This window comes from Protopterus annectens, chromosome 4.part0 (assembly GCF_019279795.1).
Source record: "Protopterus annectens isolate FY-2018-M chromosome 4.part0, PAN1.0, whole genome shotgun sequence".
In the NCBI taxonomy this organism is placed as follows: domain Eukaryota; kingdom Metazoa; phylum Chordata; order Ceratodontiformes; family Protopteridae; genus Protopterus; species Protopterus annectens.
In genome coordinates this window covers 235,207,013-235,224,944 of record NC_056733.1, presented here as the reverse complement: position 1 = coordinate 235,224,944, position 17,932 = coordinate 235,207,013, and the positions used below count along the sequence as shown (strand labels likewise).

At 42.4% G+C, this 17,932-nt stretch overlaps 1 protein-coding gene across 1 annotated transcript in view; it reads left to right on the top strand.

Annotated features, from left to right (window-relative positions):
• The window catches only part of CCDC57 (coiled-coil domain containing 57), a 3,049,962-nt gene that overhangs the window by 2,636,882 nt on the left and 395,148 nt on the right, over positions 1–17,932 (top strand). The window contains exon 17 of the mRNA XM_044069731.1: positions 1,593–1,739. Within this exon, the coding sequence (XP_043925666.1) occupies positions 1,593–1,739 (147 nt within the window). The remainder of the gene's footprint in view (positions 1–1,592; positions 1,740–17,932) is intronic.

The window sequence follows — 17,932 nt, the reverse complement described above, 5'->3', positions numbered from 1 at the left end:
ATGGCAGCAAACTAGATCTGGGGAGTTGATGGTGGGGTGGGGAGTTCTGAGTAAAGGAGGCTGAGCCAAAACAGGCTAAATACTTTTGAGTTTGTCTTTGTCAAATCCAAAGTCCCACAAGTTGAATCCAGGCAGATCAGACAGCATCGGATCATCAGTTTCATTATATCCAAACAGAAGTAAAAGACAGTTTCTTTGTAGCAAAAACTGAAATCTAAATCCATAGCAAGTATCTTTAAATCACTCTTGTACTCCGACTTACACAGGGAAGCAGACTCTGTTGTTAACTCCTTGTGGATTCCCCTGTCAGGAGTAGTTTCCAGCTTCTTCTTCCAAGTCTTCCTTCACTATAGTTTATTCTCTGTCACACCAAGATCCCTGCCACAAAGGGCAAGCACTCCCTGGCTGGGCTTCTTTTATCCCTCTTTTATACTACATTCAGTACCTCATTAAAAATTGCTTTCACTGATCCAGCCATGTATCTTTCTTTTCTTAAATAAAAAATACAACTTAACAGACAGACTACTCATTTAAAGAAATATCACTATATTTACAATGCGTTCTATAGAACAGTGCTATAAATATTACTTACATAATGTTTTATACAGTCTTGCATCACTTGTATTATATCATCTGGTAAGAACCACCATATTTTGTTACAGTATGCAGTTTTTAAGTGGGCAAAAACACACATCACAAACACCAGTTATCCAAGCACTATTCCTGAACATTTTTCAAAGTGCGTTTTTCGTTATGTGAAAAATGTGTGATTCTTACGTAGTCCATATGGAGCAGGATAGCAGTCTTACTAAAAATGAAAAGTGGCATATACCCCTAATGGCAAGGCATTGTGGAAAATCAGGCAAATAAAGTAACAATAGCAAGTATTACTTTAAATAAAAATGTATGGTACCATCTCTTTTGTTGCATAGTCTGTTTAGAGCTAGATTGTTCTTTTTAATGGATTTTGCCAAGACAGACTGATTTTCATTATTTGTGCAGTCCCAGAGAAAATCTCCATTTATTTACCTGTATTATTTTATACTTTTACCCCACACTGAACTCCTAAACCTCCCACCTTGACTTGGATCCTTGTCTGATTTCTTCACTGTCTGTCTGTTCAGATCATTCATTCATTGTGGGCTGGACTGGAGCCAGGCATCCCCAGGCTATTCAGAAGCCCTGTTGCCCATCCATTCCTGCACAGGACACCCTAATGGTCCATCTGTTTTCCCCCAGCAGCAAGAGTTGGGTGATAGAAGTTGGCCAATTACAGTTTCTGTGGAAAAGCCTACCCTTCTTTCCCTTAGGCTGCTTGGGGGAGACTGCAAGCATCCTTGCCTCTGCACATTCCTCTTGTTTCCATAGCTGAGCAAAAAAATCCCTGCCCAGTACTGGAAATAAGAATATCCTTGAAATTTCTGGGTTTCATTTTGCTGTGCAGATGACCAGCTTCTGCTCAATTTGTATTGCTAGGCTCCTACCTTAGACACAGTTTGTGTGGACTGTAGAAGCCACTCTTCAAGATCACATAACTGCTTAGTGAGCAATGACAACAACATCTTATTTCACTTTTCTAATGTTTTTTTCAGGAAATCCAGTATGTACAGCGAGGATTCTTCAAGGGCCGATCAGTATCAGTACATTGTAGCTCGTCTGAGAGTGAGAATGGGGGGAAGATCAAAGATACAAACCCTTGGGAAATGGATAATGCAACACAAAAGGCAGTAGCAACAAAGGTAAGGGAACAAAAGTGCTTGCAGACTGGTTTTAAAATAAGTATTCTTTGCAGGTGTAAGCTTAACGACTATAGTAGGTTAAGACAGTTGTCCTATAAATAGATACTAGAGATCTTGTTTATTAGATTGTTAGCAGTATGTCTTAATCATTAATCATTTTAAAGCTATATATGCTTATTATAAATATAAAATAAAATGTGCATTAATTTATAATATTCTTTGTATGTATTCTTTTCATAAACAAGCATAACTGTGTAAAATTTTGATTACTAAGTTATAATTTTCTTCATATAGCTTCACTGTTGCAGTAGTGCTGACTACTGCGACATGTGCAGCAGAAGTCCTAACATCCGTTTACCCTTTCAGAGCTTAGCACCCATCCCTGTCTAGGATGGATGGACAGTCATTCCCGTGGGACTTAAGCACACTCCCTGCATAAAGCTATTGTCTGCCACTGCAATTGTGTAGTTCTTTCTTGACACAGTTCTTAGTGCATGAAGTAATTGTTAGCATCTATAGTCCAGTGCTGTTTCCCTGCTCCAGAACTGTGCACAGATAAATACCCCATTTGGGGGAAATCCTTTATAATCTATTTTTTGAACAATACTGTGTCACATTGCTTTAAAGGGGGTCAAACAACTTGTTATGAGTGTGGGGAATGTCCAGTCTAAAAAGAGAAAGTAAGTGTGCATGTAAAAGGCATATCCTGGAGTAAGGATTGCCATGGCCATATGCATTTTGACTAGGCTCAAAGAAAGATGTTTATAATTTTTGTCAGGGCTTAATCTAGAAGATATTGGTGAAAAGGAAACATCCACATCAAATCTACCCAGACAAGAACAAGAAGAGGCTTTGGGCCTTAATCTATACCACTCCTATGGTGTTGATTAGGTTATTCCATGCCTCAGAAGTCTCCCTGAAGAAATGCTAGGAAAAGCAACTAAAGGAGAGGGCAGTCAGGGACACTAGAGGTGCAACCATGATACCTGATGTCCCTGCTCAGCTTGAGGATGTGGGTACTGGTGAGGTGCTTTTGCAGATTCCAGCCTACACACCTAAATTATCCGTGGCCTCTGGACATGCCCTTTTGGATGTACTACACCTGAAGATGAAGGCATGTCACACTGAGACAGCAATCTTTACATGGGTGTTAGAGTAGATGCCTCACCACGCCAACTCTGATGTACAGTTTATTATTTCAGAATGGGAGGATGGAGCCTTCAAATTGTTGTTAAGGAGGCATCTCTGGTGGGAAAGTTGAGGTCTGAGACTCTTGAATCACAGGTCCAGATTAACAAGATTACTCTTCCTGCTAAGAGGGTCAAAGGTCCAAGTTCAGGACATCTGCTCATCCACGTTTTCTGCAGTTGACTGAGCTTCACGTGAGTGATGAGCCATCATTTGCCATCACAAACCCAGACTGTCCCCCATGAATGGATTCCTCTGGTTCAAAGTTTCCTACATATTCTATAAATCATGCAGCCAGATGCAGATCAGCTATTTGTACCTGGAGTCTCCACTGCTAAGACAAATAAAAAAGCCTTCCCAGAGAAGACTTATGACTCCTCAGACACTGAGGAGGAAGGATTTGATTACACCTCCCGGACTTCTTCTCCCTTGGAATTTGATACTGATAGTGATGACCACTTATCTTATGCTTGCCCCATAGAGGAAATTTTATTTGGAGATACTCTTCAGCAGAATGAAATACTTCTTCATATGAGAAAAAAAGGTGTCTGACTCCCAGAAATGTTACTTTGATCTGGATCTGGATGCCCCTAAAGTGATAGCAATTCCTGTAGGCATGGAAGGCTTTAGAAGATGCCTTCTTGGATTCCTCAAAGGAACCTAACTCTCAGCCCCCTTCCCTAAAAGAATGATAAATTTTACAGGATCCAGGAGTCCTATAAATTCTAGTACAAAACCCCATAGCTGATCTTTCAGTGGTGCCCCAAAAAGGAGAGTCCATGTAGGCCCATCTTGGACCTGTCAAGGATGAATACATATCTAAATGTCCCAAAATTCAAAATGCTTACTTCACAGGCTCTGTTGCCACTACTTTCTACACAAGCTGTGATGGTTGATTTGGTCCTCAAGGATGCCTACCTCTATATTTTGATAAACAAGGACCACCGATGCATTCTCATATTCAATGTGTGGAGGTTTTCATTCTGTTTGCCACCTTGCCCCTTGGTTTGACTGCTACAACCAGAGTGTTTATTGAATTGCGTCACTCTGACAACCATAAAATTGATTGCCAATATATAACAAAAGCAAAAAAAAAAAAAACTTCTGAAACAACTTTAAGTGAATGTCAGAGTTTTTTTTTTTTTTTTACAGGTATGACCCGTGCACCAGCCCCCCCCCCCCCCATGTGAGGGTACACCTCCCCAGACTTGTATATACCTGTTCTTAAGTTTGCACAACAATGGAGAAAAGAGAAAATTCCACTGTCATTGAAGATTGTTTTGGCAGTTCTCCCGATCTACCAGCATTAAGTTTAATGATTGTCAATATACTGACTCCCTCCCATATTTACAAAGTCCCTGGTACTAATCTTTATGTACTGCAGAACCAATGGCATTCACATTTACTCATTTTCTGGGTAATTGCCTGTTTTGGACACAATCATATGAGGAGATGGAGAGCACAGAAATTCACTGTAGATTGTTTTTAAAATTTGGGATTTTCTTTCAGTATTCCCAAGTCAAATCTTGCATCTTCCAAAACAGTGGCTTTCTTAAGAACAATTCTGGATTGAAGCAGTCAGAAGACCTTTTTCCCTTAGAATATGATGGAATTCAAACACAATGCTTCCAGACCTCCAAAGACCATTCATGACCAAGACGGTTCTAACAGCACTAGGATTTATGTCCTATACTATCTTAATAGTACCACAGCGAGGTTTTATATATATATATATATATATATATATATATATATATATATATATATGTGTGTGTGTGTGTGTGTGTGAGCTCCACTGGTACCTCAGTAACACTTTGAGCTAACATTGTCAGATCCTAGAGGAAATGATTGTTTTGCTACCCAGCATTTTGCTGGAGCTAGAGTGGTGGTCCAGCCAGGTCAGGCAGATTCCCTTCCACCAGAAAACCCCAGCCAGACCCTAACTGTAAACTCCTCAGCCATGACATGAGGAGCATACAGAGGCCTCAAGGTCTAGGAAATATTTGGGGGCACAGTCTGTAGCATGCACTTTAGCATGATTAACCTTAATTTTAGGTTATACAATGCATATAGGTGCAGCTGTCAATTTAGGGCAATTGATCCCTTCTGGAGGGTTAAACTTCATGTTTTAAAGATGTACATAATTTTGTGTGTTAGCCCTAAGTTAATAGGAGATGTGGTGTTTTGTATTTAGATTTTGTGACATAGGTCAAATAGAGATGACAAGAAACAACTTTACAAAAGATCAACCTGCCAAACATTAGCATATGTGTATAACACAAAAGCTGGTAATGCACCTTCAAAAAACTTGGACATATAATAGGTGAGAACAGTAGTTTTTTTATCATGATGGCAATGCTGCCCATATTATCCTGGAATGTGAATGGCCTTACAGGTACAGATAAAAAGGAAAGAGTATTGAATTATATTAAGAAATGCCGAGTGCAAATAAGTGCTGCAGGAAACACATTTGGAAAGCATGTGAATTTGACAAAGTGAGAATTTTAGAATGGATACTCAGCAGAATATCAGGGACGGAGGAAAAGACGTGTAATTATACTAAGCTAGAGGGGCTACAGTAGTCATGGATGAGGGGGGAAAAGACAGAAAATGGTAGATTTGTGGTAGTAAGGGTTTATTGGCAAATGGCAGTGGAGGAAGTGAATTATAATGGCATGTGTTTATATTCCACCGAAAACTGCTACTATGGATATTAAGAACATTTTGGGAGAAGTAATCAGCTTTCAGCAGGGAATATTATATGTCCTTCTATTCCCATGTTGAGGTATTCATAACATGAGGGATTCCCCACCTAGGCAACCCAAACATCCAGCTAATATGCCAAAGACTTAAGCTACTGCTAGGTACGTGTGACGTTGCACACAGGATACAACCAACGTAGAGCATAAAGGTGACATCTGCATGTACCATCCTCAGAACTTCTCTGCCGCCATTCTGAATGCCAGCTTCTACCCCCCCCCCCGGGTTATGCATCTCCTGAGGTTGACTCTAATGGTGGGGACTTGACTGAGGAAGATATTTCCTTTGGCAAGACTATTTCAGAGATGAGGGATTTTTTCAAGTGGGAAAGCTCTCAGGTTTCAGAAGTACAAAAGAGGTACTATGACCTCTTACAAATAGATTCTCCTTCACTTTCTGCTATCCCACCTGTGTTACCTGCTTTTTAAGATGCTTTTCTTTCAGCATCCAAAAGCCCGGATTCTCAATCTCCTGTGCCTAAAAGGCCAAACGGGTTTTATAAAGTCCCTGAGGACAGTAAGTTTCTGTTTAGATGCTCTCCTTAGGTTTCTGCCCTCCACTACCCTACTGCCCTCAGATAAGGACAGTAAAATGATGGAGAGACTTGGAAAAAAGGTCTACACCTCTTCTACTCTGGCTTTTAGGGCCATTAACTATCAAACTCACATGTCTAAGTATGTACTAGCCCTACTGTCTCAGGCTTCTAAGTTACTTACAGATCTTCCAGGCTCAGCAGCTAAGTCTCAACTCTCTTCAGTCCTGATGCTTTCTTCCCGAGTTACCAGACGCTCCATTAAATGCAGTTATGATGCTGCAGAGGTCTTTGTTAGATTAGCAACATCTGGATCTGTCCTCAGGAGGTACTCCTGGCTCAGGCTGCAGCTTTTGCCTGAAGATTTCAAGGCAAAAATTATGGATGCACCCTTGGGCAACTCTGCCCTTTTTGGTGACAATGTTGCCGCCATCCTCAAAACACTCCAAGAGAAAGGGAAAAAAACTCTAGAAACTGAAACATATTCTTGTCCCCCCAATTCCAAAATACCACAGAAATTACCCTTCCAAGCCTAACTTTATAAGGAAAAAAACCCAGCTTCTTCTTAGTCTCACAAGAAGAGCTCACGCAAACAGACTGCAGATAAGTATCAGCCATCTTCAGCCCATAAGACTCCATTTCCAGACAAGCCAGGTGGTCTTTGACTACCTGGCCATACTGACAAATATCTCTCTCTCCCAGTGCCTTTCTCACCTGGACAAGCATTACCACAGACAAATGGGTCCTGTTCATTGTCCAAAACAGTTATGTGACTTGGAAATCTATTCCTCCCTTCATCGGCATCCCACAACCACCAAGGGACCAGATCCATCTCTTTCCACAGGTGATTCAGGACTTGATCTCACAGGGGACCATTCAAGACGTTCCTCTCCATGGAAAAAGGAAAAGGCTTCTTCTATTCCAGGATGTTCTTAGTCCTCAGGAAAGATGGTCCTTGGCGACCAATCTTAGATTTGTCCCAGCTCACTCTTTTCCAGAAAGTTCCCACCTTCAGGATGCTCACACTACAAACTCTGTTCCCTCTCTAGCTCCCTCAGGCTTTTCTGGTTTCCCTAAATATCGAGGATGCATAACTTCATATTCCCATTTGCCCTCTATTCAGGAAATTCTTACAACTTTTTGTTGCTTTCTATCATTTTCAGTTTTGTGCTTTGCCGTTTGGACTCCCTACGGCTCCAAGGTTATTCATAAAGTGTTTGGCTCCTTTCATTGCCTTCTGCAGACTACAGGGAATTCTCATCTACCCTTACCTGGCCAACCTGCTTATCCAAGTAAAACATCCAGACATCCTGTACCAGAACCTTCATCTCCTTGCTCCTAAGTCTAGGATTCACTATCAACTACAAGTCTTCACTAACCCCTTCTCTGGATCAGGTTGTTCTGGGATGCAGGTTGAGGACAGACCATATGATGGCCTTTCTGCCTTTGCAAATGATGCAGTCTCTGCTGACCTTCTTCCAGCATTTGCTTCCTCTTGCCTTTGTGACAGACAGAGAGTTTCTCAGGATGTTGGGGTTCATGGCTTCTGTTATTCCAGTGCTGCCTCTAGCAAGACTTCACATATGAAAATTCCAGTGGTACCTGAAATCACTTTGATCTCAGCATGCTAATCCTCTGGAGTTTGTTCTTCCACTTCTTCCATGCCTGAAAAAGGAATTACATTGGTGGATTCAACAAATATCTCAGAATCCAGGACTCCCCCTTCAGACACCAGACCCTATTCAGGAGATGTTTAAAGATGCCTCAGACCTGGGATGGAGAGCAGCTTTGGGGAACCTAAAGGTCCAAGGTCTGTGGTCTCCGATAAGAAAGCAACACATCAACATCAAGGAGATGAGAGCTCTGATTTTGGCACTTCAGGCCTTCCATTCATTTCTTCTACCAGGCCCCTTGAAACTGTTCACAGGTAATACCACAGTTCTTTGGTATGTGAACAAACAGGGGAGACAAAGTCTTACCTTCTCTGCAGGTTAGCTGTATAAGCTTGGGAGATTGCCTTGCAAGCAGAGATAACTTTGACAGCAGTCCACATCCCCTCAGATCAAAATGTTCTGGCAGATACACTGAGCAGATCCATGACACAGGCCCACAAATGGATGATCCACAGGGATGTGTTTCTGGACATTCTCCACTGGTGAAGTATGCCTCAAATAGATATTTTTGCCTCCCCTCTGAAAAGACAACTTCCAAAATTTTGTGCTAGAACTCCACATCCTCTGGTATGGAATGTGGATGCCCTTTCTTTCTTATGGAAGGCGATGTTTCTCTACATACTAGCCCCCTCCCCACTTATTCAGAAAGACAACCCAAAAATCTTACTGGTGACCCCCCACACTTTTTTTTCTCAAACACCTTTATTGAATTAGCATTTGCAATATAGGCAAATTTACATTCATATAAAAGTACTCAAATTATATTAACATAAACATTATACTTCACATATATTGCTATATATCATATACCCTAAGCAATATTACATAAATTATTCAATTTCTGTCTTTTTTTTTTTAAACAAGAAACATCTTTATTAAACCATCGCTTATTACATAGGCAATCATACATTTCTATGAATGAAAACAAACTACATTGACACAGTCCTAGTTGCAAGCATTTTACATCACAAACCGTACTGACCAGTTGAAAACATCACCTATATCACTTCTTACATCAATTTTTCTCACTCAGACATTGCATAGCTCATTTAAGTCCTGCCATCTTTTAAACCTCATTCCACTCTTGTATGTATTATTTCTACAATTCACATTTTTTCTGTGTACTGTGTAGTTTTCTCCTACCCCTTTCTAAAGATCACAACTCCAGTTGTTTTATCTCTATTACTATATTCACTACTTCCAGTATATCTGGTTTAGATTTTGATTTCCATTTTCTAGTAAATGATTTTTTGGCAGCCACCTTTGTTAGACACAGCAAAGCCTTACCATGTCTAGGCAATTCCGATTTTGTATTATCTCAGAAGAATCATCTCCCCCATCAGACTAGTCTGCCCACCCAGCATCTCAGACATTCCATGCAGCAGGGAATCCTTAAAGTGCCAACTCACCACACCCCCAGAAAATATGTTCCCAACTACCTCTTTCTTCCCCTTCACACCTCTAACATTTGCTGTCTGCCTGAGGAGAAATTCTCTGGAGTCTACTTTGGGTATAAAAATGTCCATGTAAACATTTCCAGGCAAAAATGCTAAATCTTCTAGATTTTGTTGCATATTTGGGAGACATACATATATCCTCCCATTGTTTTTTTTTTTTTTTTTTTTGTGTGTGAATTGCTTATCCAGTTTCTCTTCCCAATCCTTTCTAACTTCCTCTGATTGTTTCTTATAGTTATCATGCAATATTTTAGATGCTGTACTAATTATTCCTTTTTAATTGCAGCTTCTGTTTTAGATTCTATTAAAAACTCTACCATTGCTGGTCTGGTCTATTGGTTAGAACCCCCCCCCCCCATTTCTTTCTTTTTGCCTATACTCTGATATCAATCCCTAACAGGGAAGGCAATCTCTAACTTGCAGTCCAAATATATTTTTGGAATCTTCCCATTCTGTCATGTTTCCCTCTCTAGTTATTTGCTCCCAATACCTTGGTTCCTTTGCCAGTTTTCTCCAGTAAATACCAGTCCCCTCTTGCCTATTGTCTGTATCCCTAATTGCAGTCATCCCTATTGACAGAATCTCCTTTCTCCATCCTGTGCTGGTGACCCCCTTTTGGCCAAAAAAGCTTTGGTTCCCTCTTCTGCAATTAGCCAAGGCAATCATCACAAGTTACCTCACAGGGTGGATCTTCTCACACAAGACAAGGGATCTCTCATTCACCTACATCTAACAACGCTGAATTTGACACTGTGGGTAGTAGGCTTCTGATTCCGTTCAGACACCTTTTCTCTGAGGACGTGCTTCTAGTCCTGCAGGAGGCCAGGGAACCCAATACCAGGGATCCTATTTGTCCAAATGGAAGAGATTCTCCATTTGGTGTCTTAACAAGCAACTAGATCCATTTTCAGTGGGCATTCCCCTAGTCCTGTCTTACTTGATGTTCATCGTGCATACAGCTGCAGTCATAACAGATGGGTTCTCCTGCCGTCAGGCGGGTCCTCGGTTGGCCGAATTCCAAAGTCTAGGTCTGGCGCCGGTTGTCGTCGCTTCTTCCCTGACGTCAGTGCGACAGGGGTATAAAGGAACCAGCCGACACCATTTTCTTCAGTCTTTCTTGCCGCGCGGTGCCCGAAGCAGAAGCAGTTCGCAAGTGCCGGTCAGCCAGCTCCTGAGATTACGAAAATTTGGAAACCGAAGTCTTCTTAAAAGCTAAGTACCCCGTTGGGGAAACTTTTCTTGCCTCAGACCGATGTCAGACAAAGTTAATAATTGTATTTCTTGTGGGAAGCAAATACCGCATAAGGATTTCCATTCCCTCTGTATACCTTGTTTAGGCCCAGACCACGACGTCTTGGTCTGTCGCTTTTGTGCTACATTCAACAAACGCACTAATAAGCGTCGGGTGGAGTTCGCCCAGCATTATCTTGGAAAAGCATTTAACTATACTATGTCGTCGGATACTCCAACTCCGGTTTTGTCTAAAAAACACAAAGACAAGGACCGACACACGAGGTCCGCAGCCTCTACCGACACCACGCCAAAGCTGACTACATGTGGTCCGGTTCTCAGCGAGGCGCCTACGCAGCCCCTGATTACCGACAACACTTCTTTGACGGTGTCTCCTGTGCCCGAGGTTGCAGGCTCCTCGGCCCACACCCCGACTACAGATACCGAAGCCACTCTCGACGTTGAAACTCAGAATGTGGACAGGTCCACCTCCACTCAAGGTGTCTTCAGACCTTCCTCTTCTTTCTCCATCAAGGCTTTCACAAAATCTAAAGCAACCATGCACTCTAAGAGACCAGCTACACAGGGCCCATCTCCAGGCCCCATGCCTAAGAAACAGATGCTTAAAATGGCTGAGGATTTAATTACTCTAATCAGAGGTTCTCGGCCCCCACCGGACAAAAGGCCCAGAGTGGAGGAAGATTCCCCCTCCTCTGATCAGGGCTCCATTATTTCAGAGCACTCTGATGATCAGGAACATTCTTACTCCTCTTTTGAAGACTCTGATGCGGAGGAGTCCATCCTTTCTGTATCACCCCCTGAGGACTACTCATTTGGGGAAACCTTGCATACCTTAAGGGAACACTTCCACTAGGAAGGCCAGGATTATTCAGATTCCAAGAAAAGGCTCAGGGAATTTCTTCTGTTACCTCAACACAGGCCTCTGGCTATACCTCCTGTCTTGGACATCCTAGATGATGTTTACTCGGAGGCCTGCCTTAACCCAGACTCTCTACCTCCAGCCCCAGTTAAGTCTGACAGGTACTACAGGGTTCCTGACTCACACCATTTTCTATACAAAAGCCATGCTGCTGACCCAGAAACCATCTCACAGGGCCCCAAGGGAGTTAAGGCCTCCATTGCCAAAAATCCATTGCCTTCCGAGAGAGATCCAGATCCTTAGAAAGGTGGGGAAAAAAGGTATATACCTCGGCTACCTTATCCATGAGGGCCTTAAACTGTCAGTTTCATATGCTAAAATACCAACAGTTTTTGTTATCACAATTGAAAAGTAAAATGTCACAACCTGAACAACCAGACTTGAAAGAGTTGCAGGATTTGATGCATAGTGCAGAACAAGTGGGTAAGCATACCTTACAATGTGTTTTTGATGTTCTAGAGGCCTCATGTAGAGCTGCTGTTACAGGATCAGTCATACGTAGGCATGCCTGGCTCAAGGAACAAGCCTTGCCTGATCATGTCAAAGCTAAATTACTAGACGCCCCTCTTCAAAAGGATGTACTATTTGGTGCTAATGCTGAGGAGGTATTAAGAAAAATGGAGGAAAAGGCTAAATCAATGCAAACTGTGAAAGAATTTCTACAGGTTCAACCCCCACGTTTTAGTAGAAATTGGCCTTCCAAAAATTGGTCCTTTCCTGCCACAGACAGACCCCAAAGAGGCAGATACAGGCACCCGAGGGGCAGAGGACAATCCCAAGGATCGTATAGAGGCAGACAGTGGCAAGCTCCTGCTCAAAGAGGTGGTGAGGACAACTCGCAATCTTTCAGAAAGCAAACCCAATGACTTTCCCCTTTGCATGCCAACCAGGTCTCAAATGGCAGCCCCCTTAGGAGGAAATCTGGCATTATTTTCAAAAAATTGGCATGTTGTCACAAAGGACAAATGGATCCTGGACATTATAAACAGAGGCTACAAATTCCATTTTCACACCCTTCCAAAAATGAGAGGCATGCCAAACCTGCCACACAATCAAAAGGCAGAGGCACAAAGGCAAATTACAGATCTCATAAACATGAAAGCTATTCAAGAGGTACCTACGCATGAACAAGGTCAAGGTTTTTATTCCAGGCTATTTCTGGTGCCAAGGAAGGGAAAAGATTGGAGACCTATTTTGGATCTATCCATCCTAAACACATTTCTACTGCGTCAAAATTCAAGATGCTCACTCTACAGCAACTTCTTCCCATGCTGGGCAAGGAGTCTTGGCTGGTAACATTGGACCTCAAGGAGGCATACCTGCATGTCCCAATCAGACAAAATTGCAGAAGGTACCTCAGATTTCTTGCAGGTTCAACCCATTATCAATTCTCTGCATTGCCCTTTGGCTTATCTACTGTGCCCAGAGTATTCACGAAATGCCTGGCATCAGTAATTGCCTACTGCAAACTTCAAGGGATATAAATATATCCCTATTTGGACGACTGCCTGATCCAAGCGGACAGCAAGCACATTCTTCTGAAACATCTGGCTTATGTAATAATGTTATTGAACTCTCTGGGATACACAGTCAACAAAAAGAAATCAAGGCTAATACCCTCTCGGAAGATAATTTTCCTGGGTGCCAATTTGGACACAAACACCCAGATGGCCTACCTCACGCCAGAGAAGCAGGGGCAACTAATTCAATACTTCAGAACACTAGAAAATTGCACCAGGCTGACTGCAAGGAAAATCCTGCAGGCTCTGGGATTCATGGCATCTTGCATCTTACTAATCCCATGTGCAAAGCTGCATATGAGGAAACTACCATGGTACCTGAAAAACATATGGTCTCAACACAGCCACAGTTTGGAAACAATAATACCACTAATTCCATGTCTGCAAAAGGAATTTCTGTGGTGGGCTCAAGCATGTCAAACAAACACAGGTCTTCCATTCAGCAAGCCTCAAGCAAATCAAGTCATCACAACAGACGCCTCGGACTATGCCTGGGGGGTGCACATGACAGATCGGTGCATTCAGGGCAAATGGTCCCAAAAAGAAAAGCACCTTCACATCAATCAAAAAGAAATGCTAGCAGTAATAAATGCTATTATAGCTTTCAAGGACCTTCTACAACCAGGTCAACTATTGATAAGAACGGACAACACCACAGTTATGTGGTACATAAACAGGGAGGAACACATTCTTACCCCCTATGCAGACTGGCCATGTCACTTTGGAACATGGACATGGACTTACAAATGGAACTACAAGCACAGTACTTGCCAGGCAAGGAAAACACGCTGGCAGACAACCTAAGCAGGAATATGACAGATCCACATGAATGGAAATTGCATCCAAAAGGTTTTACAGAAATAATCCAAGAATGGGGAAGGCCAGACATAGATCTCTTTGCCTCCCACAAGAATCATCAATTGACAAAATTCTGCTCAAGGATCTTCCATCCAAAGGCCTGGAGAGTGGACGCTCTTTCTTTCAGTTGGACATCAATGACAGTTTATGCCTTCCCTCCTCTTCCTCTGCTGCCCAAAGTTCTATTAAAGACCAAAGCAGACAGACCAAAGATGATTCTCATTGCTCCGGACTGGCCAAGGCAACACTGGTACCCACTCCTGAGGAGCCTGACACATTCCCCACCATGGACCCTGCCTCTAATGCCTCTTCTTCTGACTCAGCACAGTTTCAAAACTCTTCACAGCCAGCTAAAAACACTCAATCTAGCCGCATGGAAGATTCCTTAGCATCACAACAGGCCCTACTTTCCAAGGAGGTGCAGGATGTCATTTTGGAGGCCAGAAGGCCATCAACAATAAAAGCTTACTCCGCAAAATGGAAACGTTTTTGTGTCTGGACTGAGAAGAAGGGCCAGGATCCTGTAAAACTGAATTTACCTCAAATACTACAATATTTGGCTGAACTGCTAAGCAGTGGACTTTCTTTCTCCTCCATCAAAATCCATGCCTCAGCCATTTCTGCAGAATACAACACTGATCCACCTTTATTCTCTCATCCTCTCTTGAGACAGTTCCTCAGAGGGGCTAAGAATTTAAGGCCTCCAAGGAAACAACCAATACCTGCTTGGGATTTTAATTTCATTCTGGAAAAACTGACCTTGCCTCCCTTTGAGCCAGCTGCCTCATCAGATTTGCAATATTTGTCCTGGAAAACAGCTTTCCTTCTGGCTATCACCTCAGCTCGTAGAGTTTCAGAACTACAGGCTCTCATGGCTGTCCAGCCTTTATCATATCATCTTCCATCAGGACAGAGTTTCCTTACGAACCAACCCGTCCTTTATGCCTAAAGTGGTATCCAGGGTAGCTTTAAATCAGGCCATACATTTACCTACTTTTTATCCTAATCCTCAAAACAAAGGGGAGAGATTATTACATTCCTTGGACATCCACAGACAACTGCGTTATTATTTGGACAGAACAAAGCCTTTCAGAAAATCAGAACAGCTCTTTGTGGCCTATGCGTAGGAGCTCAAGGAAGCCAATTTCCAAACAGACAATCTCAAAATGGATAGCCCACTGCATACGCTTTTGCTATTCCTTTCATGGCAAAACTGTTCCTACAGGCATTAGAACTCATTCCACCAGGGCCACAGCCACCTCTGCAGCCTTCCTCAGAGGAGTTCCTACCAAGGATATTTTGGAAGCAGCCACTTGAAGTTCTGTGCATACCTTCTCCAAGCACTACAACCTACCATTATACTCCAAATCTAGAGCAGGCTTTGCCACTGCAGTCTTGCAGGGCATTTTGGCTCCTCCTAGTTCCACCTAGTGCCTACCACCCCTTTCTTAGCTTTGGGATTCTACCCATCTGTTATGACTGCAGCTGTATGCACGATGAACATAGTACAGTTTTGTACCTACCATAAATGTAGATGTTCGAGTGCTAATACAGCTGCAGTCCAGGTTTCCCTCCCTCCTTCCCCTCTTGGGACAGGCCTATAGGCTAACACATCCTCACACAACCTGATTGGGGTTTTCATTTATGATGTATTTGCTTGCAACTACTGTATTTTTATTATATTGCACTGCATTATCACACAAATTTATGTATTGCCTTCCTTCTGGGGGTACCTGACATCTGGGGCAAGAAAAACTGAAGAAAATGACGTCGGCTGGTTCCTTTATACCCCTGTCGCACTGACGTCAGGGAAGAAGTGACGACAACCGACGCCGGACCTAGACTTTGGAATTCCGCCGACCGAGGACCCGCCTGACAGCAGGAGAACCCATCTGTTATGACTGCAGCTGTATTAGCACTCGAACATCTACATTTATGGTAGGTACAAAGCTGTACTTTTGAGATGCTCAAGGCTGGTTTGGCTTATTCTTCAGCTAAAGCCCATTTATCAGCCATTTCTGCATGTCTGCCTTTATTTCCCCCTTTAGCTTCTAGGCTAAAAGTTAAGCTTTTCTTAAAAGGCATCCTGCACATCAGACCTCCCAGGAAACCTGTACCTTCTCCCCGGGATTTAAATTTTGTTCTGGCAAAACTGACTCAGACACCCTTTGAACCTGCAGCTTCTACTTCTTTAAAATTCTGCATATGGAAAACTGTCTTACTGGTGACATCACCTCTGCTAGGAGAGTTTCTGAGCTTCAAGCCTTAATGGCTTCAAAACCCTTTTTAATTTTCCACAAGGGTAGGATTTCTCTTCGTACCAATCCCTCTTTCATGCCTAAAGTGGTTAACAACTTGTCCCTTAACCAATCCATTCACTTAACTACCTTTTTCCCCACCCTCAAATCTCTAGGGTACTGCACACTTTGGATGTACATAGACAACTCAGATTTTACCTGGATAAGACCCAGTCCCTTAGGAAGTCTGACCAATTGCTTGTTTCTTTTCACCCCAGGGCGCTGGGTAAACCTGTCTCTAAACAGAAAATTTCCTCTTGGATATCAAAAACCATTTCTTTCTGCTACTTGTCTCAGGGGAAAACACTCTTCCTTAGTTAAGGCCCATTCAACTAGGGCTGTAGCTTCCTCTTGGGCCTTCTTCAAGGGTCTGGACACTGCCTCTGTCCTGGAAGCAACTACTTGGTCCTTTGTCCACACCTTCAGTAAACACTACAATTTGGACTCTGTGTCCAGACCCAGGGCAATTATGTATGGATTTATGGAAACTTTCTGTGCTTCAACCTCCCTTTCCCACTCATGAGCTTTGGTATTCTCCCTCATGTTATGAATACTGCAACATGGGAATAGAAGGACATAGAATAGTTGTGTATAATCTTACCATAACTATAGACGTCCTTCTTTTCCATGTTACAGTATTTTATCCCACTGACCTTTCCCCTTGGTTCTTCTTCATCTTTGGATGATAAATGCCTTTTGTCTTATCCTTGGACTGGTATTCTGACTGGGGCATTCAGTGCTGAGGATGGTATTTGCAGACGTCACCTTTATGGCTTACACCGGCTGTATCCTGTGTGCAACATCACACGTACCTAGCAATAGCATAAGTCTTTGTTATAATGGTCGGAAGTTCGGGTCGCCTAGCTGGAAAGTCCCTCATGTTATGAATACTACAGCATGGAAGAGAAGGACATCTATGGTTATGGTAAAATTTTACACAACTATTGTTTATAGGTGGGCTTTGTATTTGATTTGCAATAGTGAGGATGTATCGGGGGACCTAGAAGGGACAATATAACAAAGAAGTTAGATTTCTGAAGAAATTTCTGAAGATATTTGTTATGTAAGATGTGAATTTGATAGTAGAAACTCAGACAGAATGTACATATTATTTCCCAAGGTGCTTTAACTGGGCTAGACTAGATAGAAATTATATTTCACAGGAAAATGTGCATTTAATTGAAAGCTTCGACACACATCCAATAACTATTTCTGATCATGTACCAATGAAAACTTAGATAAAAATGCAGGATACTGAAATAAAAATAAGACACTGGTGCTTTCCCAACTCCCTATTAAAAGAGAGAAATTTAAGGAATGGGTAGTGGAAATTTTTGATACGGCGGTAGCGTTGTTACCTCACAGCAAGAGGTTCTCCCGTTCGATTCTCAGCATGGCTTGGGAGTGCCTTCTGTGTGGAGTCCCCGCGGTTCTGTAGCGTTCGAAAGACATGCATGCGTAAATGGGCGTGCCTTTGTTGAAGGTTGGGCGTTGAGCTGGCACCTTGGTGTTTCGTAAAAATTTACTGCCAATCATTAGCGGACCGGAGTTCCGCTGTGGCGATCCCTTACCTGGAAAAAGCTGAAAGACAAACAACAACAATTAGGGAAGATAGAAATTCCTTCATAAGTTATAGCTATTGACTGGAATAAAATGAAAATGGATTTTAAAAATAGGGTCGAAATAAAAAAGAAAGAGATGTGGCTAAGAAGTAATAGAAATTACTTAGAGGGACTGA